Raw genomic sequence first — 27,638 nt, forward strand, 5'->3', positions numbered from 1 at the left:
CAGAGCGCCTCCCAACCAGCCCGACTGACCTGCAGCTCATCAACCAGCCCGACCTCATTCGTGCCCGAGGCACCGCGCACCCTATCGCCAACCAAGCACTAGCCTAGCCAGCCAGCCCACCTTAGCCGACCCGCGACAACCTGACCCCCAAAGCACCACCGGTTCTCGGTCCCGTGATCGCCCACCACACGCTGCTTTTGCTGAGCCCTCGTGCAACCGCAGCCTCAGTGTCGCAACTAACCCCAGCCATACTCAGCCGCCCACGCGACGTCGAGGACCGCCGACGCGACACAGACGGCCCTAGTACCCACCATCGCCCGGAGACGCCCAGCACGTCTCTCTGCCTCTGCAGACATCCATCCTGCCCTCGATGACTGCGCAAATCCTACCAATGCATGCAGGGCAAGGCTCCGACTTTGGAAAGCTCCAGAACTTCCCCCAGAAGATGGACACCAGCAGTGGCGCCGTCGACAACCCCGCTTCCCCGGATCGCGACGAGGACAGAGGCCGCCGGCGCGACAGAGACGACACTGACGGCGACATTGGCGACGGCAACGATGCCGCAGAGGGAACAGGCGGGTCGCGAAAGAGGCGGCGGAGCAGGAAAGGGCTCGACAAGAAGTTCGAATGCCCGCACTCAGGCTGCGGCAAGAGCTATTCGCGCGCAGAGCATCTTTACAGGCACCAGCTGAACCGTATGTCTTCACTTCTCATCATCTAAACCGGCTGTGCTGAGTTGGTTGCTGGCTTTCGTTCTATCTCCTGGCTCGTTGCACAGGTGTGGTTGCTGACCAGCGCAGACAACCCCAAACAGATCTACCACTGCGACTTTCCCGACTGCCACCGTTCCTTCGTACGACAAGATCTATGCGCGCGGCACAAAGAGAGACATACAGCGCGGGGCTCGCAATTGCTGCGCAAGGACACATTCATGCAGAATCTCAATCCCATCGTGACGGCAGCTATGGCGAACAAGAACGAAACGAACAAGCTTGGGCCTATAAAGAACTCTCCTACGGTACGTTCAGATAGCTGTGCCTTCGCTACGAACTCGCTGATTCGGTACAGGTGCCCCAGGGAGGTCAGGAAAGGTATGGACTGCAATCGCCTGGGTCTTCCGTGGGAGGTCCCACGGCAGCAACGCAAATGTCGCCGCCCAACTACCACTCGCCGGGATCGAACATGGGACGACAAAACTCTCTGCATCGGGCAGGGAGTGACGAATCGTATCGCAGCAACTCTGATGTCAAGCCTCAGCCCTATGACTTGCAGACCCGGGGTGCTGGGAGCTTTGCACCCCCACCGCGCCCCTCCCAGTTTGGAAACTTCGGGAGCGGGCAGACGTCGCACCACAATTCTCCCCACATGGGGAACGGACACTATCAACGGCCCGAGTTGCGCGCCCAGACATCCAACCTGTCGTCGTACGGCTCGTCGTCGCCGTACACTTCGGCTGCAACCCCACCCAATCGTACCCACCCTCGGCTGCCTCGAACTCTTATCCACCCAATTCTGCAAGCGGCTACCAGCAACAATCGAACTTCCCGCCATTTCAAACACTCCCTCCTCCCGAGTATCCCCATCAGTCGGACACGACCCCTGCTCCGAAAACCGAGGATAACCAATACTACAACGGCACGTCGGGGCAGACCCCCATGAACGGTGTTGAAGCGACGGACACTAGGATGAACGGTGTGTCGGAAGCTATTATGGAACAAACGCCTTCGTATGCCATACCCATGTTTGGCGGTGAAGGTTACAGTCGATCTCCATTTGCCATGGCAGACGACTTCGCGGCTTGGCTGTTCAACGACTCGCAATTCGGTCCCGGCGCCTCGCCCATGACTGGTCCAGGTGGTTCGAACTCGAACGTCGGCTTATCGTCACAGATCGGCCTACAAGCACCGTACTTCAACTATGACCCACTGGTAACTAACATCTCCTACAACCAACCGCCACCGGTTCACCCTATGGCTGTCAAAAGCATTCTCGATACCTCGCTTCCAGAAACGGCCTTGTCAGAAGACAAGCGGAAAGACTTGCTTGACCTGATCATATGCCGTTTCAATGAGACGGACCATGCACCAGTCAAGAAGCAAAAGGAAGACTTGCTCGAAGGCGACAAGGAGCGGAATGATCACGTCCTAAGTCTACACATGATGCAACAGTACATCGGTGCCTATTGGTTGCACTTCCACCCGCAACTCCCGATCTTGCACAAGCCAACTTTCAACGCATCGACATGTCCAGATCTCTTGCTACTGTGTGTCATGTGTCTGGGCGCTTCATGCTTGGACAAGAGCCAAGTGGGTGAAGAAGCAACACAATCGTGCGCACAGCTATCCAATTTCTTGGCCTGGCATTTGCGTTGGGAGATCTTCATGGACGCCGATTTCCGCCCACCAGCAAAACTTTGGGTATTTCAGGCCTTGTTGCTCCTTGAAATTTTCGAGAAAATGTACTCTACGCGTCCTCTCCACGAGCGAGCGCACATTCACCATGCAACCACGCTTACGTTGATGAGGCGAGGTAGTTCGCTCATTGGCAGATCTGCGATGGACTCTCCTCCAAGTCAGAGCGGCTCAAGCAGTAAAGGTAGCCACGTTAACACCCCTGACGAGTGGTGGAATCATTGGATCACCAACGAAGCCACCAGGAGGGCTGCCTTCGCAGCTTTTGTCATGGACAGCATCCATGCTACGATGTTCGGTCACAGTGCAGTGATGGTGGCTCACGAGATGCGCCTTCCTTTACCTTGCGACGAGGCTCTTTGGTCAGCAACAAGCAGCTCGGAAGTCGGGCGAGTGGAGGCGAACCTGCATTCCTCTGGTTTCAAACACACCACGTTCCTTGACGGGTTGAAAAAGACTCTCAATGGTCAGACAGTGAGGACCAATTCATTTGGCAGAACGATCCTCATGGCAGGCCTGCTCAGCGTATCGTGGCACATGAACCAGCGGGACCTACAAGTAAGCTCATTGGGCGTGTCGACAGTTCTCGGTGGTCGAGACAAATGGCGAGGCTCACTGACACGGGCCTTCGACTTCTGGAAACAAGACTTTGACAAGTCACTTACGAACCCCGATGAATCCGCCACGCCCAGTGCGCACTCTTATTCCAACAGTGCAGCCGACGACAATATCTTCGAGTCACGTACCGTGCTGCATCATCTAGCGCATATGGCGATGCATGTGGATATCGTGGATTGCCAGATATATGCCGGTGCTAATCGATTGCTCGGACGTTCCATCACGAACATCGACTCCAACGGTGCCAGGAAGCGGATGCAAGAGCACTGGGCACCAACGGCTCGAGCACGAGATGCGACCTTCTACGCTCTGCGCTTCTTGTCGGCCGTCATGATCAGCGAGGGACCCGGTGCAACTGGGCAACCACCCGTAGCGCGCTTCAACTACTCCGCCCGCAACGACTTCCTACTCAACCGGCCGTGGGTCCTCTATTTCGCCACGCTCATCGTATGGTCGTACGGATACGCGCTCGACGGACCAGTGAAACAACAATACATTTTGGACACGTACGAAGACAAGGAGACGGACATGATTCGCTTCTTGCAACGTGTGGGCGGCGTACGCGCTCCGGACGACCTGGCCAAGATGCCGGATAGAAACGCGTGTCTGGGACTGCTGCTCTTGATGCGCGATATGTTCAAGAAGACGAGGTGGGAATTGTTGCATGAGGCGTGCAATTTGTTGAGCAAGTGCATCACGATGCTGGTACCGGATTATCAGGGCAGCATGTGAGCTCTTCTCGGTGGAAACACCTCGGCACTCTGTTAGCCAGAGCTTTCCCATGCGCTTCGACACCTTACTCCTGCCCTGAAATACGGTATTGGATGGTTCATGATATGATGGCATTTCCTTTTACATTATGTTTTCCCTCATTCTTTTGCTGCATCATTCCTTTGGGATTTCGGGTTTCTCCTGCGACATTAGCGGGCGAGTTGGGGCAATCTTCAATTTGTCATGATCATGTGTATGTACATTACGGTGGTTGACGTCGTTGGTTTCGAAGGCGGAGCGACTTTATACCCAGGGTGTTGTTATGTCTCCCGGAGAAAGGAAGATAAGATACTGTTCAAGAAAATTATATTCTGATAGAGTTGTGCGCTGCGTGAGGGTTATAAGTACGCAATGCCCTAGAGAAAACTGCCGTTTACCCACCTCCTTGGTTTAAGTTTCCCTATCCCTCTCCTCTGTCTATCTCTCCTTTTCCTCTCCCACGTCACCACCTCGGGAACCCCTTCCACATCACCACCCTGCCAAAACACTCATTCTGTCGATAAACTAGAGATGATCATGCCCTGCACTAGGCTTGGTCTGCACCAGCCACTCTCGCAAATGCGTGTGAGATCCACCTTTTCCGGTGCATGAGGCCTACGATCGAAGGGATAGATAGTACAACATGATATGCAGCGGCAGTAGGAGGTCTCGGTTGGCAAGAGGTGTTTAGGTAGGTGCAGCATGGATACATCCGTTAGACTGTCAGGCTAGATGAGGGATTCTGGTGTTTTTATTGATCAGGTTCCATGTGGAGCTAAAGAATCTTGAAGGCGAGATCCAGCTTTTGCGGAGCGCGCATTGAGATTGTGGGAAGGCAAGCCATGAACATGAAGAGAGGGGTATGTGACCGCTAATGGACCAAGACGTGCATTTTCCAGCAGTGTTGCTCCAAGTCGCATGATAGTATGCTGCGTGAATTAAATGCTACGACATGTGATTATTACCACGGCGTCGCTACTGCCGTTCTTCCCTCAAATTCAAGTTCAATTCACGACATCTTCTTCGCCGCTATATGCCAAGTCCGGTGACCGACGACGCAATCGTTAAATGTCCCTAGAGCACATTATTCGGGAGCGGCAGAATCCATATCTATCAAGCCCAACCATGATATGCTCAGCCTCATCCTTCTCGCTTGAAGGAAACCGAGAAAATTACCTGGAGTGGTGGTTAGATCCGACCGAGTTAGAAGACCAAGATTGGGACGAGTCTGATTGTAGGACTAATGAATATTTTCTGCTGGATACTAATTTAGACGAAGAATCTAGGGTTTATGAAGCGGAGAGCAAGGGCAACTCGGAGTAGTACGGTCGGCGTGGAGGTGTGAACGTTGTGGCGGATCCTTTTCGACTATCTCGACACGCATCAATGACTTGCTGCGTTGTGTTTCTTTAGATAGATTCGAAGTGCTCGACAAGCTCAACGACATTCTTCACGACGTCTTCCCTAGCCTCCAGATCAATACCATGACCCCCCTTGACGCTCCTGGTCAGTGTGATACCGCTCTTGTCCAGATATGATTGGCGCAATTCAGGCGTGACGATGCTGTCGTCCTCCGCCCAGATATACGCAATGGCGCCATCGCAATTCGGGTCTTTGAACGGGGCGTAAGACACAGGAGTCCTCACAGCAGCCACAGCAACCGGCTTCATCTTCTCAAGCCAGCCTTTGGCCTCGACGGCAGGGAGTATGGCAGGAGCGTCGGGATGGCATGTACTTAGCCTAGCGGTCCATGCCCACCTAGCACCTTCCCTCATACTACACAGAATAGATACCCATTATTCTGCAGAGCTCCGGTGCTTGTGACAGGGAGAGAAGGCCAGAGCTGAGACGCATCGGTGAATACCAACGTTCCTGGTTTTTCCTACATCGAGATCTAGTATAAGACTATATGATAGGGTCGAAATAAAGATGCGGACGTACCCCTGGGCCATCCCAAGTGGGTATCTCAGTGCCTATCCTCAGCGTTTGCAGAGCAGAATCTCCGGGCGAGGAAAAGATGCAATGTAGACAATTCCCACAATACCACCTTGCTGGCCCCTCACAGCACTGTCTTCCTTACTCAGCCCTTGCACTGCGCCTGCGCCGTGGGTTCCACCGTAGGAATGGCACAGTAGGCCGACGTCTTTCCCTTCGGCTAGGAGGGGGACGAGAACGAAGGCGCGGACGAAGGCAATGTCGGTGTCTGCGATGACGGTTGTAGCGTCGGGGTAGGTAATGCTTGGTGGGTCGAGGGAGATGGTTGGGTAGCCTGCGGCTTCGAGGTCTTGGACGAGGGCGGCGTAGTGCGAGGCTGTGGTGAGGGCGCCTTGTTGGATCTAGTCGATAGAGAACACAAGAAGGCATCCTGAGTCATTCATGTAGGCGAGGAGCAGATGTTTGCCTATGATTGCTGATGTCTGGTGATCTAGCAATCCAACATGCCTTGTATGATGGCGATGGTGGGAATAACCATGGCTGGTTTGTTCAATGCTTACTCCAATTGGAAGAGAACAGAGTCCAAGAAGAGAAAGATAGTTCTTCATTAAATAGTAGAGTGACGGGGGTTTGATGTCCACGTACGATTCCATCTGACATATGATTCCGTCTTACGGGAAGCCGAGCGTTTAGCGAGACCGCTACACTACTTCGTAAGTTTGCCCGATCTAGCATTTGGTGTTCAGCAATAGTTTGTTTTGATTCCAAATTAGCAAACGTACGAGTGTGGAGCGAGGACTGTCTTTTTTGATGTGCCAAGTGCTTTTGCGACTCTGTATGTTTTTCGGATTCTATGTCGAATCCCCTGCCTAGTTTGGTGCAACGCCCTCATCAAGAGCTACTCAACAGAGAGACATGGAGCACAGGTTGAGTCTCAGTATTTATTGAAGTCTTGTAATTGTCTACTAACATTGCAACGACTTTTAAACTACTCATTCTCTTCAACGTCGGCATACATTGCCTAAGGAATAGCAGTGTTATCAACAACCCAGTCCCGAATTTTTTCATAATCTCGACACTTATGGTGGGAGCTAAACTCGGCCTTGTAGCCAATTGGTACAGAATCATCAATTTTAACGAGGTACGGCGTGGTGTCGACGTGGCATTGCATATGAATGCGCATCAGCTCGATGCAATGATCTATTAGCAAGCGATCAGTGACATGACCATGCAGCGACAAGAGGTTCTTACCTATGTGCATCATTACAAGGTACTCCGGTCCGTCGAACGCGGGGATGACCTTCCCTTTCTCCTGATATACATGGCGATACACGCCCTGGCGCACAAGATCCAGGCAATGCAATTGATGGAAGCCCCATAGCATGGCTGTTGCACCGCCTCCGAACTCTTCCGGTGTACGCTGCCAGGGTGTTTCAGTACTGCGGTTGAGGAGGTAGAGTTTGTCGTATGGCACATTGAAACCGCCATCTGCGTGCGACGGTCAGCACTTCCTTGAAAGGAAGCCATGCACAAGTCGAGTAGAAACGACGACTTACAATCCCACAACTCTCGCCAGTTTTCGTCGATCTCATCGGTAGGCGTACCACGATATATGGAAGCTTGATGGAATACGCCTTTGTAGTCCTCTTCGTGGTATTCGACGGCTTCGAGAGCAGGCGAATAGCTGAAGAGCTGGCGCGTGCAGGATGCATCCGAAATAGGGCGCGAATACGCGAGTGCGAGTAGCGCTGTGGATACTACAAAAAGGGTTATATTGCCCATAGTTAGCCAGCTGATACGCTTCGGCCGCACCGTGTAGGAGTTGTCATTGTCAATTTGCGACTGTTCCTGTGGTAAAGACGTCCGAATGCTCTCATTTGAGAGCCTCGAATACACAGGTGAGAAGTCACTGTTCGTGTCCGAAGGCTTCATCTTGTTGAGGACTGCTTTGAACGCCATTATAGACGAGTGAGGCGAATTGAAGTACGAGGAGATAGTAAAGTCTAGACGGTGGTGAAGCGAATAGTATGTGATTCGAGGGGCATGAGGCGAGATACCGAAAGATTGCTCTCAAGTGGCCGTCAATGTACATCTACTCTAGCTAGGCCATATGCTGATAGCAATATACCCTAGTCGCGAAAGTGATGCATATGAAAAAAAGGCGATCAACCGAATACTGCAGATCAACCTTCCTCGTGATGACACCTTCCATGACTTGACTAAATCAGTGACATGAATCCTTCCATCTCGCAGAGTGATACCTCGAAATACTTCTGTGATACCCTGTGGCGCTAAGACTTCGTACATGCAGAGGCTTGTAGAGCACAGATAGCAAATCGCAAGCGAGGAACAGATCCAATAACAGTCTCACTACAATAACGAATACGGTAAATGGTGCGTTCTCTAGTTATAGGCAAGTACGAGAGAAGGACCGAAACTAGCTACATGTATGTACTCGGGGGCCACACGCAAGCTATCGCGGGAGGATACTTCCGCATCCTTCAAAGGATCAGGCGTAATCCACTAGGAAATGCTTGAATCAACGACGAATTATCCTTGCAATGCATACATTGTCTTCGTCACTACGCATACATGCCGATAGATAGCTGATCTAGGCGTTTCGGAAGGCTAGCGCAATCCTTCAGCTTTTAATTGGGTGAAATAGCCTTTACGAGCCTCAAAGAGGCTCTTTACCCGCTTCCTACATCAGACTAGCTCAAGATCAACTTGCGCGCCTGTTTTCTTATCTTCATTCCGAGTTCGCTCGTCTAAAGATCGTCCATGCATTACTTCTTTCAACGCAGCATCTCATACTAAACTTTACGCATAGATGATCTGAGTCTGTGTACTCAAGGACCTCTATCTAATGTACAGGACCTACGTTGATCGGCACGCCGAAGTGCCTAGTTAGAAGAGATTCCAGGCTCCTGAATCCTTCAATAGACGGTAGGGAAGTGCGGCCGTGTGGTACATCTAGAACAAAGTTGTGTATTGTAGTTGCAGCCGTACATAGCACCTAGGTACCATAGGTATGAAATCGCCACATCCGGAGCAGGGGTAAGAGGTGTTGCTGGGCGGTGAACTCACCAATCCTTCAGTTGTAGAATGTATGATCGGGAAATTGCCGCGTAGGGTAGGCCCCCGCAACATCCGAAAAGCCTGTGCTTCAATACTCAATTCGCATGCCTTTGGCGCCAATCACAGCCTGCATACGCTCGGAAATGGACTTGATGAGAGCTCTGAGCAATTGCTCAGGTGCGGCATCCAGACATGCTGTGCCCACTCTTTCAATGACCGCGTAAATAGCTTCGCATTAACACCTCTCCGATATACCTGATGTTGTAAGCCATAATATCAGTGAAACTGAACTAGAATGCTTGTGCATGCGGGCCACGGACTGGCAGGGGTCACTTGGTCACTCTATAACACTCTGGAGGCCTTTGGCTAGTGATGTGCAATGGGAACATGGGTATCATTCCTCGGGCACAGAAGGGCCAAATAGTTATGGTGGAAAACTTGCATTGGACCAACACAGCTGCCTATCTAAGCATTAGTACTGTCATCATACGTCAATAGCGTATTTGTCTATATGAGGCTTAAACGATGTGGTTAGACATGGAAGGAATCATTCTGAACAGAAATATGTTTCTACCACCCATTGATTTGTTAACAAGAGACTAGCAAGCTTTAAGACCAAGTAACGTGGTCATTCACCCATCCCATGAAATGATCCCACTTGACGCATTTGTGATGAGAATCAAAATCGGCTTTAGTTCCATGTTCTCCGCCGAGTCGGACCAACAACGGTGTCGTATCGGCTCGACACATCAACGCCAGCCGCAACGTTTCGATGCAATGATCGACATGCATTCGGTTGAGCTTTGGGCCGTCTTCCAGCCCAAAGTACGATGTATTAAATTCGTCGAGCCAGGTGTACTGTCTGATTAAATTCTAAGTCGTCATTTCAGTATTAGCAGGGCAAGAGATCTATCCTATTGTGCTTACCAGGCAGTGAATCTGATGATGAACCTCCAAAAAGGCGCCATACATTCCAGGGGAAGTTTGTGCATAGCCCTTTGTGGAGCGGTTAAGTGCGGGCAGGTCGCTAGCAGGTACACTGATTCCCCCAATACGCCAGAGCCTTGTCCAGTGATCTTCTAGCTCCGGCGTTGGTCGACCTCTGTACTCGCTCTCTTGGGTGAACGCATTAGCAAAGTCAGTCTCGTAGTACTCGATCCCTTCATATGCTGGAGCTTTATCATGTTAGTAGCGAACACATGAATAACATCAAAGAGTACAAGGACTCACAAGGAATGTTGAACTTCTCATAGCAATATTTGTCGGTTGCTGGACCCCATACATGTCTTGTTGCAGCAGCCACCAGTATTCCGATCGAAATAAAGAAAATCAACAAGGCAGTCTGAAAGACAACGAATGTCTGAACTCTGGTCAAATTCCACCAGCTTTGGTGGGGTACAGACTTGGAATAACCGGAATGAAGGAACGGTGCCCCTTCTTGGTCGTTCTCTGAAGATGTAGACATTATCAGCGTGTTACTTTTCAATGGCCAGGTCAGGATAGTGAAATGATAAGGTGTAGAAGAATGGCAGAATCGAGGGTATAGTGATAAATTGTTCTCGTTACATTGTTAGCGTGCCATCTCGTGAGGGATTCCTTGTAAAATGTGTCCCGACGGATAAAGAGAGACCTCCGTTGAGATCGCCGTGACAAGGCAGTGCTTCGGCTTATATTCGGGAAAGGTTGGAAGTCCTTCTCCTAGTTCGGAGGCCTAGTGTTGGATCAAGATGGGAAGGATTTTAGGCTTAGTAACAACGTATTCTGTATAAAACTTGTCCACGCTGGCTATTGCATACCTTGGCATGAGGCCCACAAAAGCCGACCACATGCTACGCTCCCGAGGTGGGGTAGTGGCTGTATGACGAGAGGGAGACACTCATCAAACTACCCATAAGAGGAAGCTAAGTCAATCAACAGATGTGTTGGATCCCACAAGTGCTTGTGCGTCTGTAGGTTCGTGTCGATCATTGTACAACTATCACGAACATGAGATTCTCAATGTACAAAATCCCACGCTTAGTCCTTCGGGGAAGGTGTTACTTGGATCTTAGAGGGTCACATCCAACAGTGTTAGACCATTGATGCCGCTAGCACTTTGAGGTATACCATCTCACCAAGCTCTATCGGATGACACCAATCAATCCCACTGCATGCAGGTGAAGCCTGCATCGACGAGCATGATTCTCACCGCACCGTCCAAAACAGCTCGAGCTGTTAATCCTGGACAATCACGATTCCGCACATGATACACAGGGGTTTCCGTCGGCTTTTTGGATCACCAAAGTATATAAAGCGAAATTTGGACGTCACTGTTCACTCACTACCAGTGCCTTCTGTCATTAAGATCTAGACATTACTCCAGTCTACCAGCCATAATCTCACTTTGGATCCTCGCTATTCAAGATGAAGTTTTTCGGAACCCTCGCTGCCGCCGCGCTCTGCGCTCTCACTGCCGCCGCTCCCGCCCGTAAGTCTCCCTACGTGTGGCCTGCCATAGCAGCCGTCCTCAAGAGACTCTGCCTTGACAAATTTCAGATTTCGACACCAAGGACATTTCCACCCGTGCTGCTCCGGTGGATCCCTCTACTGGTAGTGACCTCGCGGAGAATGCTATCGTTTGGATCATCGCCGCGTATTCTGACGAGGCTGAGGGTTCCGATCAGATGACCAAGCGCACGGAGTCCACTGAGCCCCTCAACAAGGAAGCCGAGGTCATCCTCCTCTTGGTGTCTGCCTACGGCAACGAGGTCCCAGATGCGGCCGACAAGCGTGGATTGCACGAGCTAGCCAGGCGTGCTGCAGTCCCTGAGGAAGCCCTCACTAACGAAGCTGAGGTTATCCTTCTCCTGGTCAGCGCCTATGGCGATGAGGTCGAAGGAGCCGACGTAGCCAAGCGCGCAGCTACTCCTATGGAGGTAAGTGATTCGTTTCCATTGACCGCTAATGAAATGATTGCTAAGAACAGGTGCAGATGTCTGCGGCCAAGCGTGCCATTCTCCAGAAACTCAAGGCTTAGAGTAATATCATCAAAGTGCTACAAGTCGCATCCCAGGCAGTATGCAACCTTGCAACTGGAGGCGTTGCAGTGATATGGATCCAAGTATTTGCAATGGGTCTTTGATCGGGGATTATGCTGGGTTAGTACCCTCGCGGGAATGGAAGGTCGTACTGGCTATCATTCAGATTCAGTTGATAGGACGCTCGTTACAAACAGTCAAGTCTAAGCTGATGCTAAAAAAACCTGTGGTGTCCTAATCCTTAGTCGTTTTAATTTGCATACCAAAAGCTTTGCTTGCCCTTTTGGGCTAATACCGTGCATAGCTGTAGTACTTGGCTGGGCTCCAGAGTTCGAAGAAGTGGCCTAACGTGTCGTGCTTCCCTAGCATATCGATCCGCTTCGATTCTGCAGGATTGCTTTCCTTGTATATGTCGATCTTTCCTTGGCTTTTATGTCAGCATCTAGTGTAGCCTAAATATATTGCTCGGCTGTGCTTCATACTTAATATTCCTTGGACCTTATTTTCACAAAGCCAGAACATTTCCTGGTAACGCGGTTTGACTTGCCCACAATTCCACTCCGCACCCTGCTGAAAGGAAAAGGTCATACGTGTGCAAAGAACCTACTATGAGTCCCAAAAAGCATGACGAGTCCACTGAAAAACTTCTGGACGATGATGTGGCCAACACTTTCGAACACGGTTACCGCTCGGCGTCGCACTCCCTCATGGCACGAGTTGCACTCTTTTGTTCTGCAATACTCAATGCCGTGCTCATCGTTGTTATTCTTATCCTTTATGCCAAATCCGTTCATATACAGTCTCCGTTTACTCCATGGCCAGAAAGCGTATATTGTACGCTCACCACTCTCACAAAAGTTATTGGGATAGGAGCTAAGAATATTCTTTAGCACCAGCGGAGGACGTAGTAGAGTACGAAAATATTGAATTTGTCACAAACCTTCGTGCAGATATGTCTGTCCACCTCCACATGGAACAGAGAGGAGCCAAGCTAATGTATCTCTTCTAGGGAACATGCTGAGAAGAACGTATATCTCGAGCTTACCGATGAAGGCGATGCTGCATGGAATCTGCTCACAGAAAGTGCGCACCAATGCACGACTCCCATCATTGGATACGAAACTTACCTCACCGTAGCATATGCCACGTCTGCCATCGACTCTTCTCTTGCTCAACGACTCAATCAATCGACCGCATCATCACCCCAGGATCCGAACCTCTTCTTAGTTGGCTTGTCCGTTTTTCATCAACTACATTGTCTTTCACGCATACGCCGACTTCTGTAAGTTATGACCGAACTCTCTTACAACACGACCAATTTTACCCATTAACATGATCAGACACCCCGAGCGGTATAGCTCGTCTTATGGCAACCTTTCAGAAGCAGAGACAACCGTACACGACGGTCACTGTCTCGATCTGATCCGACAATCGCTAATGTGTCAGGCTGACATCAGTCCCGTGACTTGGCGATGGGACGAAAAAATGAGGATGGCGCTGCCGAACGCGAAGAGCATGCATGTTTGCAGGAAATGGGATCCGATTTGGGATTGGGCAGTTGCGCATAAGGCGGTTGGCGTCTAGGAAGGCCATGCGATAGGCTTTTCAGACCGTCGGTAAGGACTGTGCGACAGTTGCCGAAGCATTTTTCCAGTGATATAGAAGTGATAGAGATATGGACAAGATGAAGGCTATATGCGAAAGCTACCTAGAAGGTACTTGTGCAACAACTAATGGCAAGCAGTGCAAGCTGAACAGTCGGCCACTGGATTGCAAATTCTAGGACAACAGAAAGTATTCACACTTTCTTCTCTTGCTATATGAAAGGAGGAGCTGATACCTTTTCCATCTAAGCCGTTGAAATCACTACATGAAGCAAAAAGCTCATATATCTGATTATGCGCGAGGCGAGGCATTCGGGAAGTCTACAACCAAGTACGCAACCAACCCTAAGGACTACATACTCAAGTGACCCGGTCCATGTGCTCGTAGTTGCTTATGCCGTTGTTGTGGGGTTTGTAGCAAAAGACGTAACTCTGAATGCTAGTTCGAAAACCATCTCGAAACGTTAATATTTTCCTTCGACAAACCAATTATAATACCCAACAACCGCACCTGTACGTGGTGTTCCCGCACCTGCGACGTCCTGTCGATGAACCGTTCTGGCGCGTATGGCATACAGAGATCGTCAAGCCAGCCTTCGATGAGGCGTGGATATCTAGCGGATTGGTCGATGTCTGGAAGGATGAGGACACAGCATGAATAACAGAAAAAGCGGCACCGACAGCCGATCAAGTTCTTGGCCGCTTTGACAATGTGCACTCTTACCGGCGTCAGCGTCGTCAGCAGTTCCAGTGGCCTAAATGACACAATGTCTGGGAATCGTACGATGCGCCATGTCCGTATACCCTCTCGAAGGGGTCGGAAGGTGGGATCTGAGATAGGCGTGCGCTTGTGCCTGACGAGGCGTGGTCGGCGATGCGAGATATGTTAAGGGGAGGAAACGAGCCACGAGAGATGTCGGACCCTATCTTGCTGGCGGTATGGGATAAGGCGGTGTAGGTGGAGGTGGATGAGCCGGTATCTGCGGATGTTTTGGTCAAACCGTGGGAAAGGAGTGGAATGTGTATGTCTACTCGCGGTTTTTGGAGAAGAATATGTTTGTTGTACAATTAGAGGAGCAGGCGAATCGGACTATCCTGCGTGGGCAAGGATCCCAGCCTACGGGGCACGGCGAGACTGCTGGGTCAAAATGGGCGCAAGACCCGGGGGGGGGTTTTTTAAGTAGGCATAGTTGGGCTGGTTATTTGGAATTTTGGAGTATTCGCTTGGAGCGAGTGTTTGGATCGCTGATCAAAGTTTGGAGAAGTCGATGTTCCCTTCGAATTGGTACATGCTCGTTTGTTGACGCGTCAATTTCCATGCGGAAAAGTAATAACAGAGGTTTCATAAGCAACACACATCGTCAAGTTACCTATATACCGGGAAAGATGTATAGCTCATCAACAGGTTGAATGTCGCATGTGATACCTTCTCTCGTGACCCGACAAATTTCGTGCCCGCAGTCTATGTTAGCCTCTCCGGCTCGCCAGTAACACATTTCCAGTATCTGAAAATCTCTCAAGCGATGTTAAATACTCATTTCCAGATCTCCAGGTGATATATTCCCCATGCATGTTGGCTCCACGTCACCTAAATGTGACGATATGAGAACAAAACCATAGTGTCACAGCATAGCACAGCAGTGCAACGACACGATTTTAGGTCACTTGAAAGCTATATCTGAAGATAAATTCCAGAAATTGACAATGCATTCACACGAGACCTTGTGTAGGCCTCATCCCTGGATTTGATTTCCCCCGAGCAAACAATTCCCCGCCAAGTTCTTTTCCTGGAAGAAAAAAAAAAGGACAAACTCATCATCAGATCGTCAACTTCATATAGTGCCAATCTATCACCGACCACAGTCGAAATGGGGATCGAAAGCTCTATTTTCATCATCGCGGGTAAAGTCTTGCACTGGACCAGCAAGCTCTCCGAAATCAGCAACCTGAAAAGCAACTCAACAATACAGATTCTATCAACCAAGAGCGACGAGATCCTCCTCCAGAATAATGGCGCGACCCGCCGCTCTCTTGTCTCAAACATTATCGGCATCACCACTATCTTTTCCCTTTCAGTAGTTTATCCTCCTTTCGCTGCAGCTGCTGCAATTAATATATGGCAGTTAGCTGTGTCGGTGGCCAATTTCTGCCGCGTCCAACGAGAACTCAGGATCAGGCTCGAAAGAGTTGCAAATTTTGACGAGCTTTACTACCGGAATGACTATTCTGTGCAGGACCTTGCTATTGGAAGTACTATGAGAGCCGTTTGCACCGTATTGAGCACTGCCATAGTTCGGTTCGACCGTATAGAGCACTGGTATAGCGCAGTCGTTGTACACATCGTAGCTTCTGCTGTCTCACAGATCGCCGGAGACGTCGCGGCCGGCGCTACTCCAGTGCAAGGTCGTTCAGAGGAAGAAACAAGAAACTATGGCCCCAGACCCCAGGCGCAATGCAGAAAAGCTCATGAAGCACCAAATTCATCTGCCCCTCTGATAGACACAAACGGTCTTACTTTTCCTGGTGGTGTTCGAACGGGGACACTTTTGGGCGTACTTGAAGATCTATTGGATAGGGGGGTTTCCCACGTGGAGGACTTCGTCAAACTATAAGTTTTGGAGTTATTTTGAGCTTCTTGTGTCTCACCAATAAAGTCTTGGGGCATGGTGTCGTCGAAAAGCAGCTCTCCGGGAGAAGAACGAGTGTTCGATTAACAAGCGTACCCAAGGCTTCCGTCTCGTACATAGCGAACATTGTATGATAAAGAGAGTGCACTAGACGTTTAGCATGATTTCTTATTAGTGTGCTCTTTTTTGCTCGTCTATCAAGAACACTTCTGGAGATAACAGCTCCTCGAGATCACTATGCTTATCAATCGTGCGTATGCAAAATGCGAACAGACTTATATTCTGCACCTTTGCAAATCATGCTGACGTTCTACCTGACCAGCTCGTGGTGATTTCTGCCAGTACTGGCAACTTCTTCCATCGGGACACCTGCTCTTTCGCGATTAGTGCCAAGATTCTTGTTCAACGACAGGTGAGGTCATGTGTTCGCCGCGAACGAGTCGATGCTTTAGCACCACAAAGATATCTCAGAGTGCTTCCGTAGTCCCGCCTCGACACCAATACTTCGTTCCCCAACGACTGATGACTGGGCGCTTCGCTGCTGTCGCTCGTACCAATAGGAAGTACATACTACAATTAGTTGGAGTTATTATTCAGTAGCTACGCCATATCCAGAATTGGACAATCTTTTTGGGCCTCAATAAAGAAGACCAGAGCCAGGAAGGAGCGGGACAAGGACAAATGCAAACGCAGAACCTAGGGCAAATGTTGGATTGCTGTCGTTTGACTAGGGCCACTAGTAGGAAAAAGATTTCATTAAACACATTGTTGGGAAGAATAGGGCATAATATATAGAATTTGCGCTACTACAGGCGGTGAGCATTAGAATGAGAGACGTTTGCAGGTGAAGCTTGCCGCCTAATCGCCTAGAGCATTATCTTCTCACTCATCAGTCAAGCTGCAAGGCTGTACCCTGTTGCCTTTTCCCTTATTGCTAAGGGTAGTTACAAACCTTCCTCTACCTCTTAATCCTCTCTCTTCCCTTTCGGCTCGCACCACGCAAATAACTTCAACGATCGAACTCACCACCACGTTCTCAATCCACAGAATGGTCTTAGCGTCCATAGAAGACACGCCGTGTGCTATCTTCCGTGACCAGCCCCTACAACACGATTTGAGTAGGCAACAGCGTGTACCTTCTCGTCATCGAAGAAGCTGCGCGCCCTCACCAGTAGAGAACCTATCTGAGCAGCAGGTAAGATAAAACTATGGTATACCTAATCTAGAGTGTACAATCTAACACGTGTACAGCGGCTCTATCGTCTTCGGCATTCAGTATCCATAGTGGCGCAGTACGCGCTAAAAAAGATGAATGAGCATTTGCACGTACGCACTCACGTCGACTTCGAAGAGGAGATCAAATTCAGCCGCGACTTTACCTGGCGCATCCAAGGCACCGATGGCGTGAGGTTTAGTATTGTTCAGACGCTCGCGATAGAAGATGCAGACGTAGTTATCGCGAGTATTATCGCTTACATCGATGAGCTTTCTGAAAACAAAACGACGCTTCCATGGCCAGAGTGGAAAGCGACGATGACCAAAGATCTTCTTGCAACTGCGAGCGACCATAATGAGAAGCTTGGCAGTGCACTATCGCCTGAAGCTTAAGCGCGATTTGCAGTGCAACGCGCATACCTAGGCTGTATATACCCTTACACCTTTCTCTTACCTCTACTAGGCTAACGTTATTATTATATAGATGTCCTAAGAGCTACAAATGCTTGCAGCGTGCTGGGCTTTTTCGGCCGACATTTGGGACAACTTTGGCACCACAAGGCCAGCATACTGATCTGTCTAGGTAAGACCAGTTACTTCCTCTCTATAGGGCTAAGCTAATAGAGACGTAGAGAAGCTCCTTCTGTACACTATAGACTATCTTAGTTCAGGATCTTCTAGCACCCTAGCCCAACCCTATAGTCTCGGCGGGATAAGCAAGCAGGCAAGGTTATCTTCTCTCGCCTTACAGCAAACCTTTTACGTGGGGATAATCTCTTCTCTTATAGCTTACTCTCCCATACAATGTATCTTCAAAATACCTTTTCTACCTCATCCCGATGAGTCACAACTTCTGTGAATTCACGTCGACTCAATTTTGACCCCAACGATTCCTCACACCCTTCCCAGGCCTTTTAGCCCAAATCACTTACTCTCACCGCAGTGCATTTTCCACAACCATACTTCAGCGCACAGCACAATTTATTAGTCCTCGATTTACTGACCTCCGCTATTCAAGAAGCGCACAGTAAACCACATAAGTAACCAAAGGACAGGCACTAAACCGCTCCACGCCCACGTTAGAGGTTGGGCGACATAGTATAATAGTAAAATTTCAACGGTATACATTGTGAAACCTAAGAGTTCGGGGTTACACTTTGATTACAGGAGCTTCACTGTGATTGTTTGAACATCACCGTGCAGCGCATCCATTCAGCGCTACGCACATGGCTTGCACTCAGCCTCACATTACCATCCATCCTTATTCGTCCTCACAAGATAGGCACGTTCACACTCTCCACACGCGACAGCACATGGCAAAACCCATATAATTGACACACTACAAGATTTTGTACTCCCCTGTCTCCCTCCCTACTGCTTCACCTCCAATCGAGAAAAGAAAAGAAAAAAGAAAAAAGAGGCTCAAGACAGGTACCTCTGGTATCCATGGACAGAAAACAAACCAATCGAAGACAAACAAAAGGACAATGCTGCGTGGTGCCGTGACGTATATCTATTTCTCTCTGACGAAACCTTTTGCGGTTCGTCTTACAAAACTTTCGTGCTACATGACGTTGTGGAGTGTGCTCATTCGGGTTGGGGCGTGGGTGTGGCGTGGGTGCGCATAGACGGGGTGATTTGGTGCGTGGTGCGGTTGCGGGTGTTGTGCTGTGGTCGGGATTGATGCCGGGAACGGGGTCCGGGGGTATGAAGGGCGGGACAATTGGCGTATGGGTACGGCTATCGTGGACTCGATCGGTCAGCGGCTCGAAGTGTTGCCTCGAGAGGCCTAAGGTTCGGTGATGAAGTTGTACATCATGATGTCCTCCTGGCCCATGGCCGCCATGACCGTCATTCCAGATAAGTGAAACGACTCAGATTCGCATGGCAGCCGACGCTGCCTTTCCCGTTCGTGAAGCTGTCCGTCTTGCATCTCCGCACGTTCTAAGCTCAGTTTAGTCAACAGCCAGTTCAAACCCTAAAAGGGTATCCAGCGTGACATCAACATGGGAGCTAGTTTTCAGATGATGCGGGCAGGGAGAAGTTCAGGGCAATCAGGCCATGACACCTTGGGCGCCGCCTTATAGGGGATCAGTATAATGATATTATAGGAGCTGTCTCGATCGCAGCCATGGAAACGTAGCTTAGGCGAAAGAGACGTTCGTGAAGGACTCACCAATTTGACGCTTGATCTGTTCGCGTGCCCACCGAGCGGTGTCACGTGTGCGGTTGGTAAAGTCCTGGTTGGCGCGCGTTTCCCTGGTCATCGCAGTCAGGAAGTCATGACGGAAGTATTCCTTGATGTCACCGTTGGGGAAGGCCTCAGCTATGTCGCCGATCACGCCACAAGACGAACGTAGTAGCGCCTCGGTGCGGTTACTGTCGAGCTGGACGATGCGAAGCAGCTCAAAGATAGAATCCAGATATTGTACAAGCAACTGGGTCTTGCCACTCGACTTCATAGCGACAATGATGCCGTCCCAGGCGTCCATGATACCCTCGCGGAGCGAAGTGATGTAGTCCATCATCTCAAAGTTGCCCTCGGTGGTCATGGAGACAGACGAAGCCTGCTGGAGCACTTGCGCTACGACAGGTAGGTATGTCTCAAAGGCGCCAAGGATCGCGTGAGCGATATCACCGAAGCACTGCAGAATGGCCGGCTTGAACTGGTTACCCAATTGAACACTGCGCAGGTTGTTGAGCAGGTAGTTCATGAAAGCATCGCAGTATGGCTGAACCTTCTCGCCGAGTGCTCGAGTGATGTCGCTAACAAGACCGATCGCCATGGAGCAGAGACTAGGTTCTTCCTGATTGCCAAGCGCATTGTAAAGAAATTTGGAGAATGCATCCATGTACTTGAGGAAATCCTCCTCCAAAGCCGTTGCGATAGAGCCAATGGCAGCGAAGACGGCGTCCGGGACGCTGGACTTGGGTGGGAGGCTGGAAAGAAGCGTGAGCAGAATCTGCATAATGCGGTCTGCCTGCGGCTTGATGTCGGTCTCTAACCGCTGAACGATAGCCATGACGACACTAGCCAAGCTCGTCTGCATCTCCTCAAGTGTAAGCTTGTCCTCAACACTGACGACCTGTTGCTGGAGCTGGATAGACTTCTCCAATCGCTCCAAGATGACGTTTGAAAGCGTGGCAACGAGTCCGATGCTGTCGTTGGCAGCATTGTTGACGAAAGAGTTGAGCACCTCATAAGCCGCTGTTCGGAGCTGGTTGTCAGCATCGCCTCGCTCGGTGACCTGTAGAATGTGCTGGATGCTCTGCTGGAAGTGGGCGGAAAGCGGGTTCGAATCGCATCCGGGCTCGCCGGCGAAACGATCCGCAAGATTCATCAGAGCCCAGCAGCACGAAGACGCCATCTTGGTGTGGCTCGAGAGACCATTGAAAAGCGCGCTGATGAGCGGGGGAAGGTGCTGCTGTTCATCGACAGCGCTTGGTGCACCCTCACAAATGCGACCCAGAGCATACGCAGCGGAGTCCTTCACGTGTATCACCTGATCATCCATCATAGAGATCAAGACCGGAAGAGCCTGCTTGACAAGCGGCTCCAAGACGTTCTCTTCAGGACCCTCCACAATGGCACCGAAAGCCGAAACGGCTGCGTCTCGGTAATGCCAGTCATCGGAGCGAAGGTTCTTTTCGACGAATTGAAGGACAGGAGGTACAACGCCGCTGCCTACGCAGCTTGCCCAGAGCTGCAGACACTGGTATGCAGCACGAGAAACGTTGTATTCATTGTCATCGGCGTCTTCGTCCTGCTTCGCCAAAAGCTCGAGTAGGACCGGAACGACCTCCTGGGTAGCCACGCGGGCAAAGTTGAAGTAGTCCCGCAGCTCCGTTGAGCCCTCGGCTTGAGCTTGCTGGTTGTCATCTTCGATGGAGATCTCCTCCTCGCACACGGTGCACCAAAACTCAATAGCGAGCTTAGCGACATCTTCCTCGTCGCTCTTCATGCCCTGAATGGTCAGGCCGAAAAGCGCCTTCTCCATGTAGAACCGCATCTTGTCATAGTAGAGGCCCATTATCCTGTTCAGGCAGCCGTATGCACCCTGCTGAATGCGGTTGTCTTCCGCCTGTGTTGCCTCGCAGATAACCTGCATGATGTAATTTCGCTCTCCCTCGTTTTCGAAGTTGGACCGAACGAACTCAATCGAGTCGCCGAGGGCTGCGATGGCCGCGTGTCGTACGTCGTTGTTGGGTTCCTCTTTGCGGGCGCCCTGAACAACGGCGGTGAGGATGGCATTTGAGTGGTGTTGAAGAGCCTCTCGCAGGTCCAAGTCATCTGTGTCGCAGATGAAGCCGATGGTGGTCAGCGAGGCCATCTTCTGGTGGGGTGGACCCTCGCCCACATTTTGCACAAGCGTCTGCATCAGCTCCGGCCATTGGTTCTGAGGTATTTCGATAGCGGCGACGGAGGCGATGAACTGGGCGGCAGACTGTCCGGCGCGGGCGTCTGACGAAGATAGTGTGTTCAGAGCAAGCTGCTTCACGTTGCTCTTGATCTGGGGGTCAAGAGCTTGCCATCGCTCCTGAACCTGACGTAACCGTGCGTACTCGCGTGCGGTGAAGGCATTCTTGAGGGCAAGACCGGCGGCGGTCCTAATGTGCGGCTGTGACTGCTCGTTGGCGAGCTCGCCGGCGAGGATAGTAAGGTATTGGGGCTGCGAGGCGTCAGTGTGCGGGTCGGGGTGGGAGGCCGTGTGGGCTACAGCCTGCTCTCGCGGAGAGGGGCACTCACAAAGTCGGACTCGGCAGCCGAGTTGAGCTGTTCTTCGGCGGCCTTTCGGATGTTGGCGTCTGTACGAGAGTCAGTCAAGAGGCCGGGCGCGGTAGAGTTTGATCGGAGGCGCATACCAGGCGAAAGCGTCCCCTCCAACACCTGGTTGATGTCCATGATTGCGGAGGGAGCGTGTGAGGGTCAAAGGGGGTATCTGGGTGAAGGAATGGCGGTTGAAGGGCGAGTGGTTATTTAGAAATTAGAGGCAGGCAGCCAGGCAGAAGTAGCGGTGGGCGGGTGGTGTAGGGAGGATTTTGAAGCGAACGAGGTTCAGCGTAGGCAGGGCCAAAACACGTGAACTCTAGGGTGGACTGTTTTTCTGCCCCACCACGCCTGTTGCTGGAGGGGCTCCTTTTATTGAAGACGGGGGACTGTGCGCGTGCAAACAGCCAACGAAGGGCACCGAGAGGCTCGCAAATGCTGAACCTGCAGAGGGCACGCACCGCAGCGGCGCATCACAATTTCGTAGCTCCTGCCCGCGTTGTTGACCCTTCTGCTGCAGGAAGGCCCGGCCCGGGCGCAAGCACGGCGGCGACGACCCCAAGCCCCCAGCTCCGCCTTGAGCTGCTCTCCCTCCGCTCCGTCTCGCACCTCGCAGATCTGCGTGCAAAGAAACTTGGGGGTTTCCGTCTGCAGGTACACGCCTCCCCTTCCCTTGCCCGCTTCATTCGCTGGCACCAGCTGGGAGCCGCAAGCTCCCGCTGCGACGACAGCGCATTGGCTCGCTTCCCCAGGTTCATTCAGCCCTGCGCCGACGCATCTGTACCATGAAACTGCTAATCACCTTCTTGTGAGAACGCCGTCACAACTACCACAGCTTGCTTGCTGAGCTTGCTTGCTGGAGAAACTGTCGCGGCTGCGGCGAGTCAGGTGCAGACGCCGCATCCATGGATACGTAGAGGCGTCGTCAACAGCAACAATCGCTGGATCCACCCACGATTGTTCTGGAAAATAATTAAGCGAAACGGTGCAGTCTATGTACGGTTGCAACGTGCCCACGCAGCATCCGAAATCGGTCGAATGAGCTAGGCGCAGCTCGATGGAGCATATGTACCAGCACAGGTTCGAATCATCCTGTCCTGACCCCCACCTCTATATACACGTCCACCACTCCACAACGCCATGAAATGCAGTAGCCAAAGCCCAAGATATCTTCCGTAGCATCCAGGATAGCCTTTCCTCCAAATAGGCCTGTACACACTACGTCCTGCCCCTCCTAGGATCCATGCTCTCGCGTCTCCTCCAGTCCCGCATCTCCTTCGTTCCCAAACTGCCCAAGCCCCCTTCACTCCTCCTCTCCCAACCGCCTAGTCTGACAACCAACGTAGTCGCATTGTCACTGTCGCTCTTGACCTCGGTCGCAAAGTTGGTGACATCCCTAGCTGCCTGCTCCGGTGTCTTCGCCTCCTTGACAATGTCTACAATCTCCTGATCGCTTAGATGTCCTGATATGCCGTCCGAGCAGAGGACCAGGAATGAGTATTCTGCAGGCGACAGCTCGACGCGGCGGATCTCAGGTTCAGCTGACACACCCATACGCTTGGACGCCATGTCGCCAAAGGCACGCGTGTTCGCGAGACCGGACATGCGTTCTTCGCCGAAGGAGTCGGTCACAAAGGTTGCAGCGTAGCGACGGAGTCGGGTGGCTTCTTCGGGGAGAGACGGATGGTGGTTGGATGTGAGCGGGACAGCCTGGCCGGTTGCAGTGTCACAGAGTAGGATCCTAGTGTCGCCCACATGTGCCGTGATTAGGGAAGACGGAGACGAAGGGTGCCAGAACGGTGAGGGTGTAGGCGTCGAGATGAGTACGATGCTACAGGTGCTTCCGCCCTTGAAACGCTTCGGACCGCCGATGCTCTTGTCTGTCCGCGACGGGTGCCCCAAAATATCATTGTCGTTGATAGCCTTGTCAGCTCGAACGGGGTCTTCGTCTTGCTTGCTAACTTGTGCCGACACGAAATCGTAATCGGCCTTGAGAAATGCATATTCCAGCACAGTCTCGATACCTAATCCATCCCTGACTTTGTCCGGGATGTCTCCGAAACTGTTCCGTTTTGCAAGGACATCTTTCTCTGTCTGATGTCCTTGTCCACCGGCCGCTCTTGAGAAGTACTCCGGCTTGAATCGCCGAAAGTATCCTCCAACCAGCTCTTTCCAGTCTTTGACCAGGGTCCGTTCCAATTCTTCTGCTCTTGAGACGCTGTTCGATTGCTTCACGGGTGGAGCACTGTCGATGAGCTCTTCTTTGCCATTTGCGCCATTTGCTGGCGCTTGTGTGCCTGGTTCCGGTGGCTTGAGCGGTTCCAAACCGGGCGGTTTGTGTGTCTCGATCGCGTTCAAACTCTCCTTTCCGGAAGCCTCTGATGCTTTTTCCGGAGGTCTATCATCCGAAGTCCCCGTGCTGTTCGGCCAGCCTTTGATGGTGCCCTTCCTTGCGAGGCTGCTCTCCAGCTCAAACAGCTTCATCGCATCCTCGACGTAGTTGTGCAGCTCCTCCCGTAGAAAATCGGCACAGTCACTCCCGCCGTGTCCATCGAACACACCAAAGTAGAAGACCTGGGGGTCACCGCTTGCACTGCCGGCTGGTGTGAGCTCGCTCGTCATGCCGCCGCTTGCGCTGCGCTGCAAAGACATGGGACGCCTCTTTGCGAAAGCGGGCACCTCGACTGTCCCGGCCTGGAACGAGTCTTCATTATAGGGTCGCGTTCCTCGCGACACAGATACCCCGAAATGGTGCTTCGCGCTCCTCAGCGGTATCCTCACCACGGTCATCTCCCGCGACGCTCCCACCATGGGAGGAGCCGCCGCGGGCGAGCGGTGCGTGCCTCGCGGCTCGTGAGGCGTGCTCTTGTCTCGCGGTAGCTTGTGATGCGGGCCGCCGGATATTCGTGAGTCGGGATGTAGCGAAGTCGACGGCAGGTGGGTAATAAAGTACTCGTGGAAGCAACGGCGCTGAAGCTGGGCGGGGCATTCTAACGCGACGCAGCGAATGCGATGGCGCGCGTAGCGATTGCAGAAGGAGCGAGCGATGAGAGGCCGAGACCTGGCTCTATGAAGGTGTAATGACGGTTTCCACATGCTGTGCCTGACTGCGTGGGATGCATGGCGTTGCCAGCTCGGAGAGGGTTACGTCAAGGCCGCCATGGGCTGGGTAAACAATTCCTGGGTTTGCTGCGCAATCGGAATGCTTTCGTGAAGGTGAGCTTCCAATTCTTCCGATCAAGCACCGCAAGAGGTGTCTGCAGCTTCCCACGGCCCGGTGGGTTCAGCAGAAGAAGTGGGGAGCGGGGAGGTACATGAATGCTCGGTTGTCGCGCTGGCCCATCCAGCAATCGCGGACCCTTGCTCGCCTCGCCTCCTCGGCGCAAGTCGCTTAGCCTCACACATCAAGCAACCATCAAAGTCACGATAGACACTGCGAGCTTGCTGAACATAGTGCTCAAAAATATGGTATTGGATGGTTTTCCTAGGGTAAGTCGAGCTAGGATGATTCTCCGAACTTCGGAAACGATGTTGTGTGACCAATGTTCACGTTCAAGCCAGAGGCACAATCAATTTGAGCAATCATGACCATTGTAGAATTACACAATTGTACGTATGCCTCGAAAATCTTGGGTGTTATCATGTATACGCCACCGAGTGCCGTCACCCTACCATACAGTTAATGGTGTAAGTGAAGACAACCTTGGAACCCTAGCTTTTCCGATCGTGCTTGAAAGACCTAGACTTATTCAGATCGAACCCATTCCTCCACCAAACATGTACCAAAGCCGAATGCACAACCTCCTTGACTTCCTTACCCGTAGCAAAGTCCGATTTCGTCATGGTGGGCGTGATAGCGAATCTCACACAATACTTCTCCCGGTTCTGTACAAGCTCCTTCCACGTCGTCATCGGGTCGCCCACCAGATTGAGCGTCCGATTGACCATGTGTTTTAGGTCAAGGTTCATGCCAGCAACAGGAAAGATAACCTGCCATTTAACTGCCTTTGACCGCAAGCGAAAACCAATGCGGTACCCTTTCACATAGAGCTCGTTGAGCGAATGCTCACGATCAGCATCGATGCCCATGTGGAGAAAGGATGAAAGCGCGTTCAGAAGCGCTTTCGTACGCTCATCCGCCTTTTTGCTGCGCCATTCGTGATGATGGTGCTCTGTGTACATACCCTGATACAGGGCTTCTTGTCGAAGACAAAGCCGGTGTTTGGCGGGGTAATCTTCATGGGGGAGCATAGCGAAACCAGAAACGATTTGGCGGCATTGCTCGCCATTGTGATGCTCAGAGTTGAGCATAGAACCTTCTCCGATGGCGTGAAAGACAATGTCTCGAATGATGAGGGCCGAAACGACGTCTTGACGCAATTCCCGATCAGAGAGCAGATGCTGGATGTCTGACTTGCCGCCCATCATATCTGCGATGTCCTTTACCGATGAGCAGGGAGCAATTTCTCGAGCGTCCAGGTCATTGGTATGATGGATGGCCCATTTGCGGATATCTTCAAAGAAGTCATGGAGGAGGCCGCGGTCATCTTGAGGCTCTATGCCCGTGGTATATACCTTGACATCGGTGATGTCCTTGAGGAAGAGCTGCTGTGGTGTTTCGGTGCGCCTGTGGCGCGCTCCAGCCTGTCTGGCCACAGGGATGTATGATGGTGCAGAATGAAGAGCCTTCAGGGTGTCCTGAGCATACACAGCACCGGCTGCGCGTATATGCCGAGCACCTGTCTGCTTCACCTGAGCAAGCTCAACCTCCAGCTCCTGAATGCGCTTCAGGAGTATCTGGTTGAGTCTGGTAGCCTCGAGAAGGTGCTGACTTAGCGAGGTAACGTCGGAAGAAGGCATCATTCGTTGTTCTTGAGGAGGGATATTGTGTATGAAAGTGTTGTAGATGAATCCGCAGCAGAAAGCTTGCTGGATAGAAGAGAGATAGAGAGACTGAAGAGATATCTACAGAAAGAAGTGCTTCGACGACCAAGCTTTGACTATCCAGACGAAGCCTCTGTGCGACAATCCTTTGCTGCCTGACCGTGCGCAGCGCCCATGGTGACCTGTTCCACGACCACCATCTTGGGTGCCTGGATTATTCGCTGGCCAATGTGGGGACGCTTTACCCACTGACGTGATGGCCAGGCCATAGGCACCGTTGAGGCAGCAATTATACCCGGTGTGACGTGTATTTGCCTGAGAATGTGAGCGAATTAAGCCCGTGCACAAGCTTCAGTAGGAAATAGGGATGCCAACTACATCTGAGTGGAGGGTAGATTCCATGACTACCAGGTAGACAATAATTTGTGCGTTATCTAGGATGTTATCGATCATGTTACGAAGGTACCGTGTCTTTCTGATTGATGGTGCTTTTATGAAAGCGTAAAGGACTGGTTGGAGAGAAGGTCGTAGCATTGTAGCCAGCTTCAAAACCTGATTTTGAGCCGTCGTATGGTCATAAGTTCGTCAGCTGATGATTTTTTAACTTCAACAAGAAGAGTTCACTCTGTGTAATGCCAGTGGATCGTCCGGTGCGCCGCATTGATATTGTGAACGCTCGCGGGGATACCCAACAGGCATTCTAGCCGCTGACGGTTTTTGCAAAAACTGAT

General features: G+C 51.5%; 7 protein-coding genes across 7 annotated transcripts; 2 read left to right on the forward strand and 5 right to left on the reverse strand.

Annotated features, from left to right (window-relative positions):
• Positions 1-391: 391 nt before the first annotated feature.
• On the forward strand, positions 392-3,761 carry N0V89_001011 (uncharacterized protein; the record flags this gene model as incomplete). Its single annotated transcript, XM_056209828.1, has 4 exons — positions 392-695; positions 801-1,018; positions 1,069-1,442; positions 1,520-3,761. 4 exons carry the CDS (start codon positions 392-394, stop codon positions 3,759-3,761), a joined length of 3,138 nt encoding a protein of 1,045 aa, XP_056076650.1.
• Positions 3,762-5,188: 1,427 nt separating this feature from the next.
• N0V89_001012 (uncharacterized protein) lies at positions 5,189-5,731 on the reverse strand (the record flags this gene model as incomplete). The annotated part of the gene is made up of 2 exons (XM_056209829.1): positions 5,189-5,519; positions 5,721-5,731. 2 exons carry the CDS (start codon positions 5,729-5,731, stop codon positions 5,189-5,191), a joined length of 342 nt encoding a protein of 113 aa, XP_056076651.1.
• A 27-nt stretch (positions 5,732-5,758) lies between these two features.
• On the reverse strand, positions 5,759-7,673 carry N0V89_001013 (uncharacterized protein; the record flags this gene model as incomplete). The annotated part of the gene is made up of 2 exons (XM_056209830.1): positions 5,759-6,105; positions 7,271-7,673. The coding sequence occupies 2 exons, from the start codon at positions 7,671-7,673 to the stop codon at positions 5,759-5,761; spliced, it is 750 nt and encodes a 249-aa protein (XP_056076652.1).
• A 3,522-nt stretch (positions 7,674-11,195) lies between these two features.
• N0V89_001014 (uncharacterized protein) lies at positions 11,196-11,808 on the forward strand (the record flags this gene model as incomplete). The annotated part of the gene is made up of 3 exons (XM_056209831.1): positions 11,196-11,259; positions 11,328-11,707; positions 11,764-11,808. 3 exons carry the CDS (start codon positions 11,196-11,198, stop codon positions 11,806-11,808), a joined length of 489 nt encoding a protein of 162 aa, XP_056076653.1.
• Positions 11,809-19,309: 7,501 nt separating this feature from the next.
• On the reverse strand, positions 19,310-22,158 carry kap95 (karyopherin Kap95; the record flags this gene model as incomplete). The annotated part of the gene is made up of 4 exons (XM_056209832.1): positions 19,310-19,335; positions 19,432-21,925; positions 22,003-22,061; positions 22,119-22,158. The coding sequence occupies 4 exons, from the start codon at positions 22,156-22,158 to the stop codon at positions 19,310-19,312; spliced, it is 2,619 nt and encodes an 872-aa protein (XP_056076654.1).
• Positions 22,159-23,241: 1,083 nt separating this feature from the next.
• On the reverse strand, positions 23,242-25,119 carry PTC6 (Protein phosphatase 2C 6; the record flags this gene model as incomplete). The annotated part of the gene is made up of 1 exon (XM_056209833.1): positions 23,242-25,119. One exon carries the CDS (start codon positions 25,117-25,119, stop codon positions 23,242-23,244), a length of 1,878 nt encoding a protein of 625 aa, XP_056076655.1.
• A 615-nt stretch (positions 25,120-25,734) lies between these two features.
• Positions 25,735-27,107, reverse strand: N0V89_001017 (uncharacterized protein; the record flags this gene model as incomplete). The annotated part of the gene is made up of 2 exons (XM_056209834.1): positions 25,735-26,988; positions 27,102-27,107. The coding sequence occupies 2 exons, from the start codon at positions 27,105-27,107 to the stop codon at positions 25,735-25,737; spliced, it is 1,260 nt and encodes a 419-aa protein (XP_056076656.1).
• Between the last annotated feature and the right edge of the window lie 531 nt (positions 27,108-27,638).

Source organism: Didymosphaeria variabile (genome assembly GCF_027946475.1).
Source record: "Didymosphaeria variabile strain IMI 356815 chromosome Unknown scaffold_1, whole genome shotgun sequence".
Lineage (NCBI taxonomy): Eukaryota > Fungi > Ascomycota > Dothideomycetes > Pleosporales > Didymosphaeriaceae > Didymosphaeria > Didymosphaeria variabile.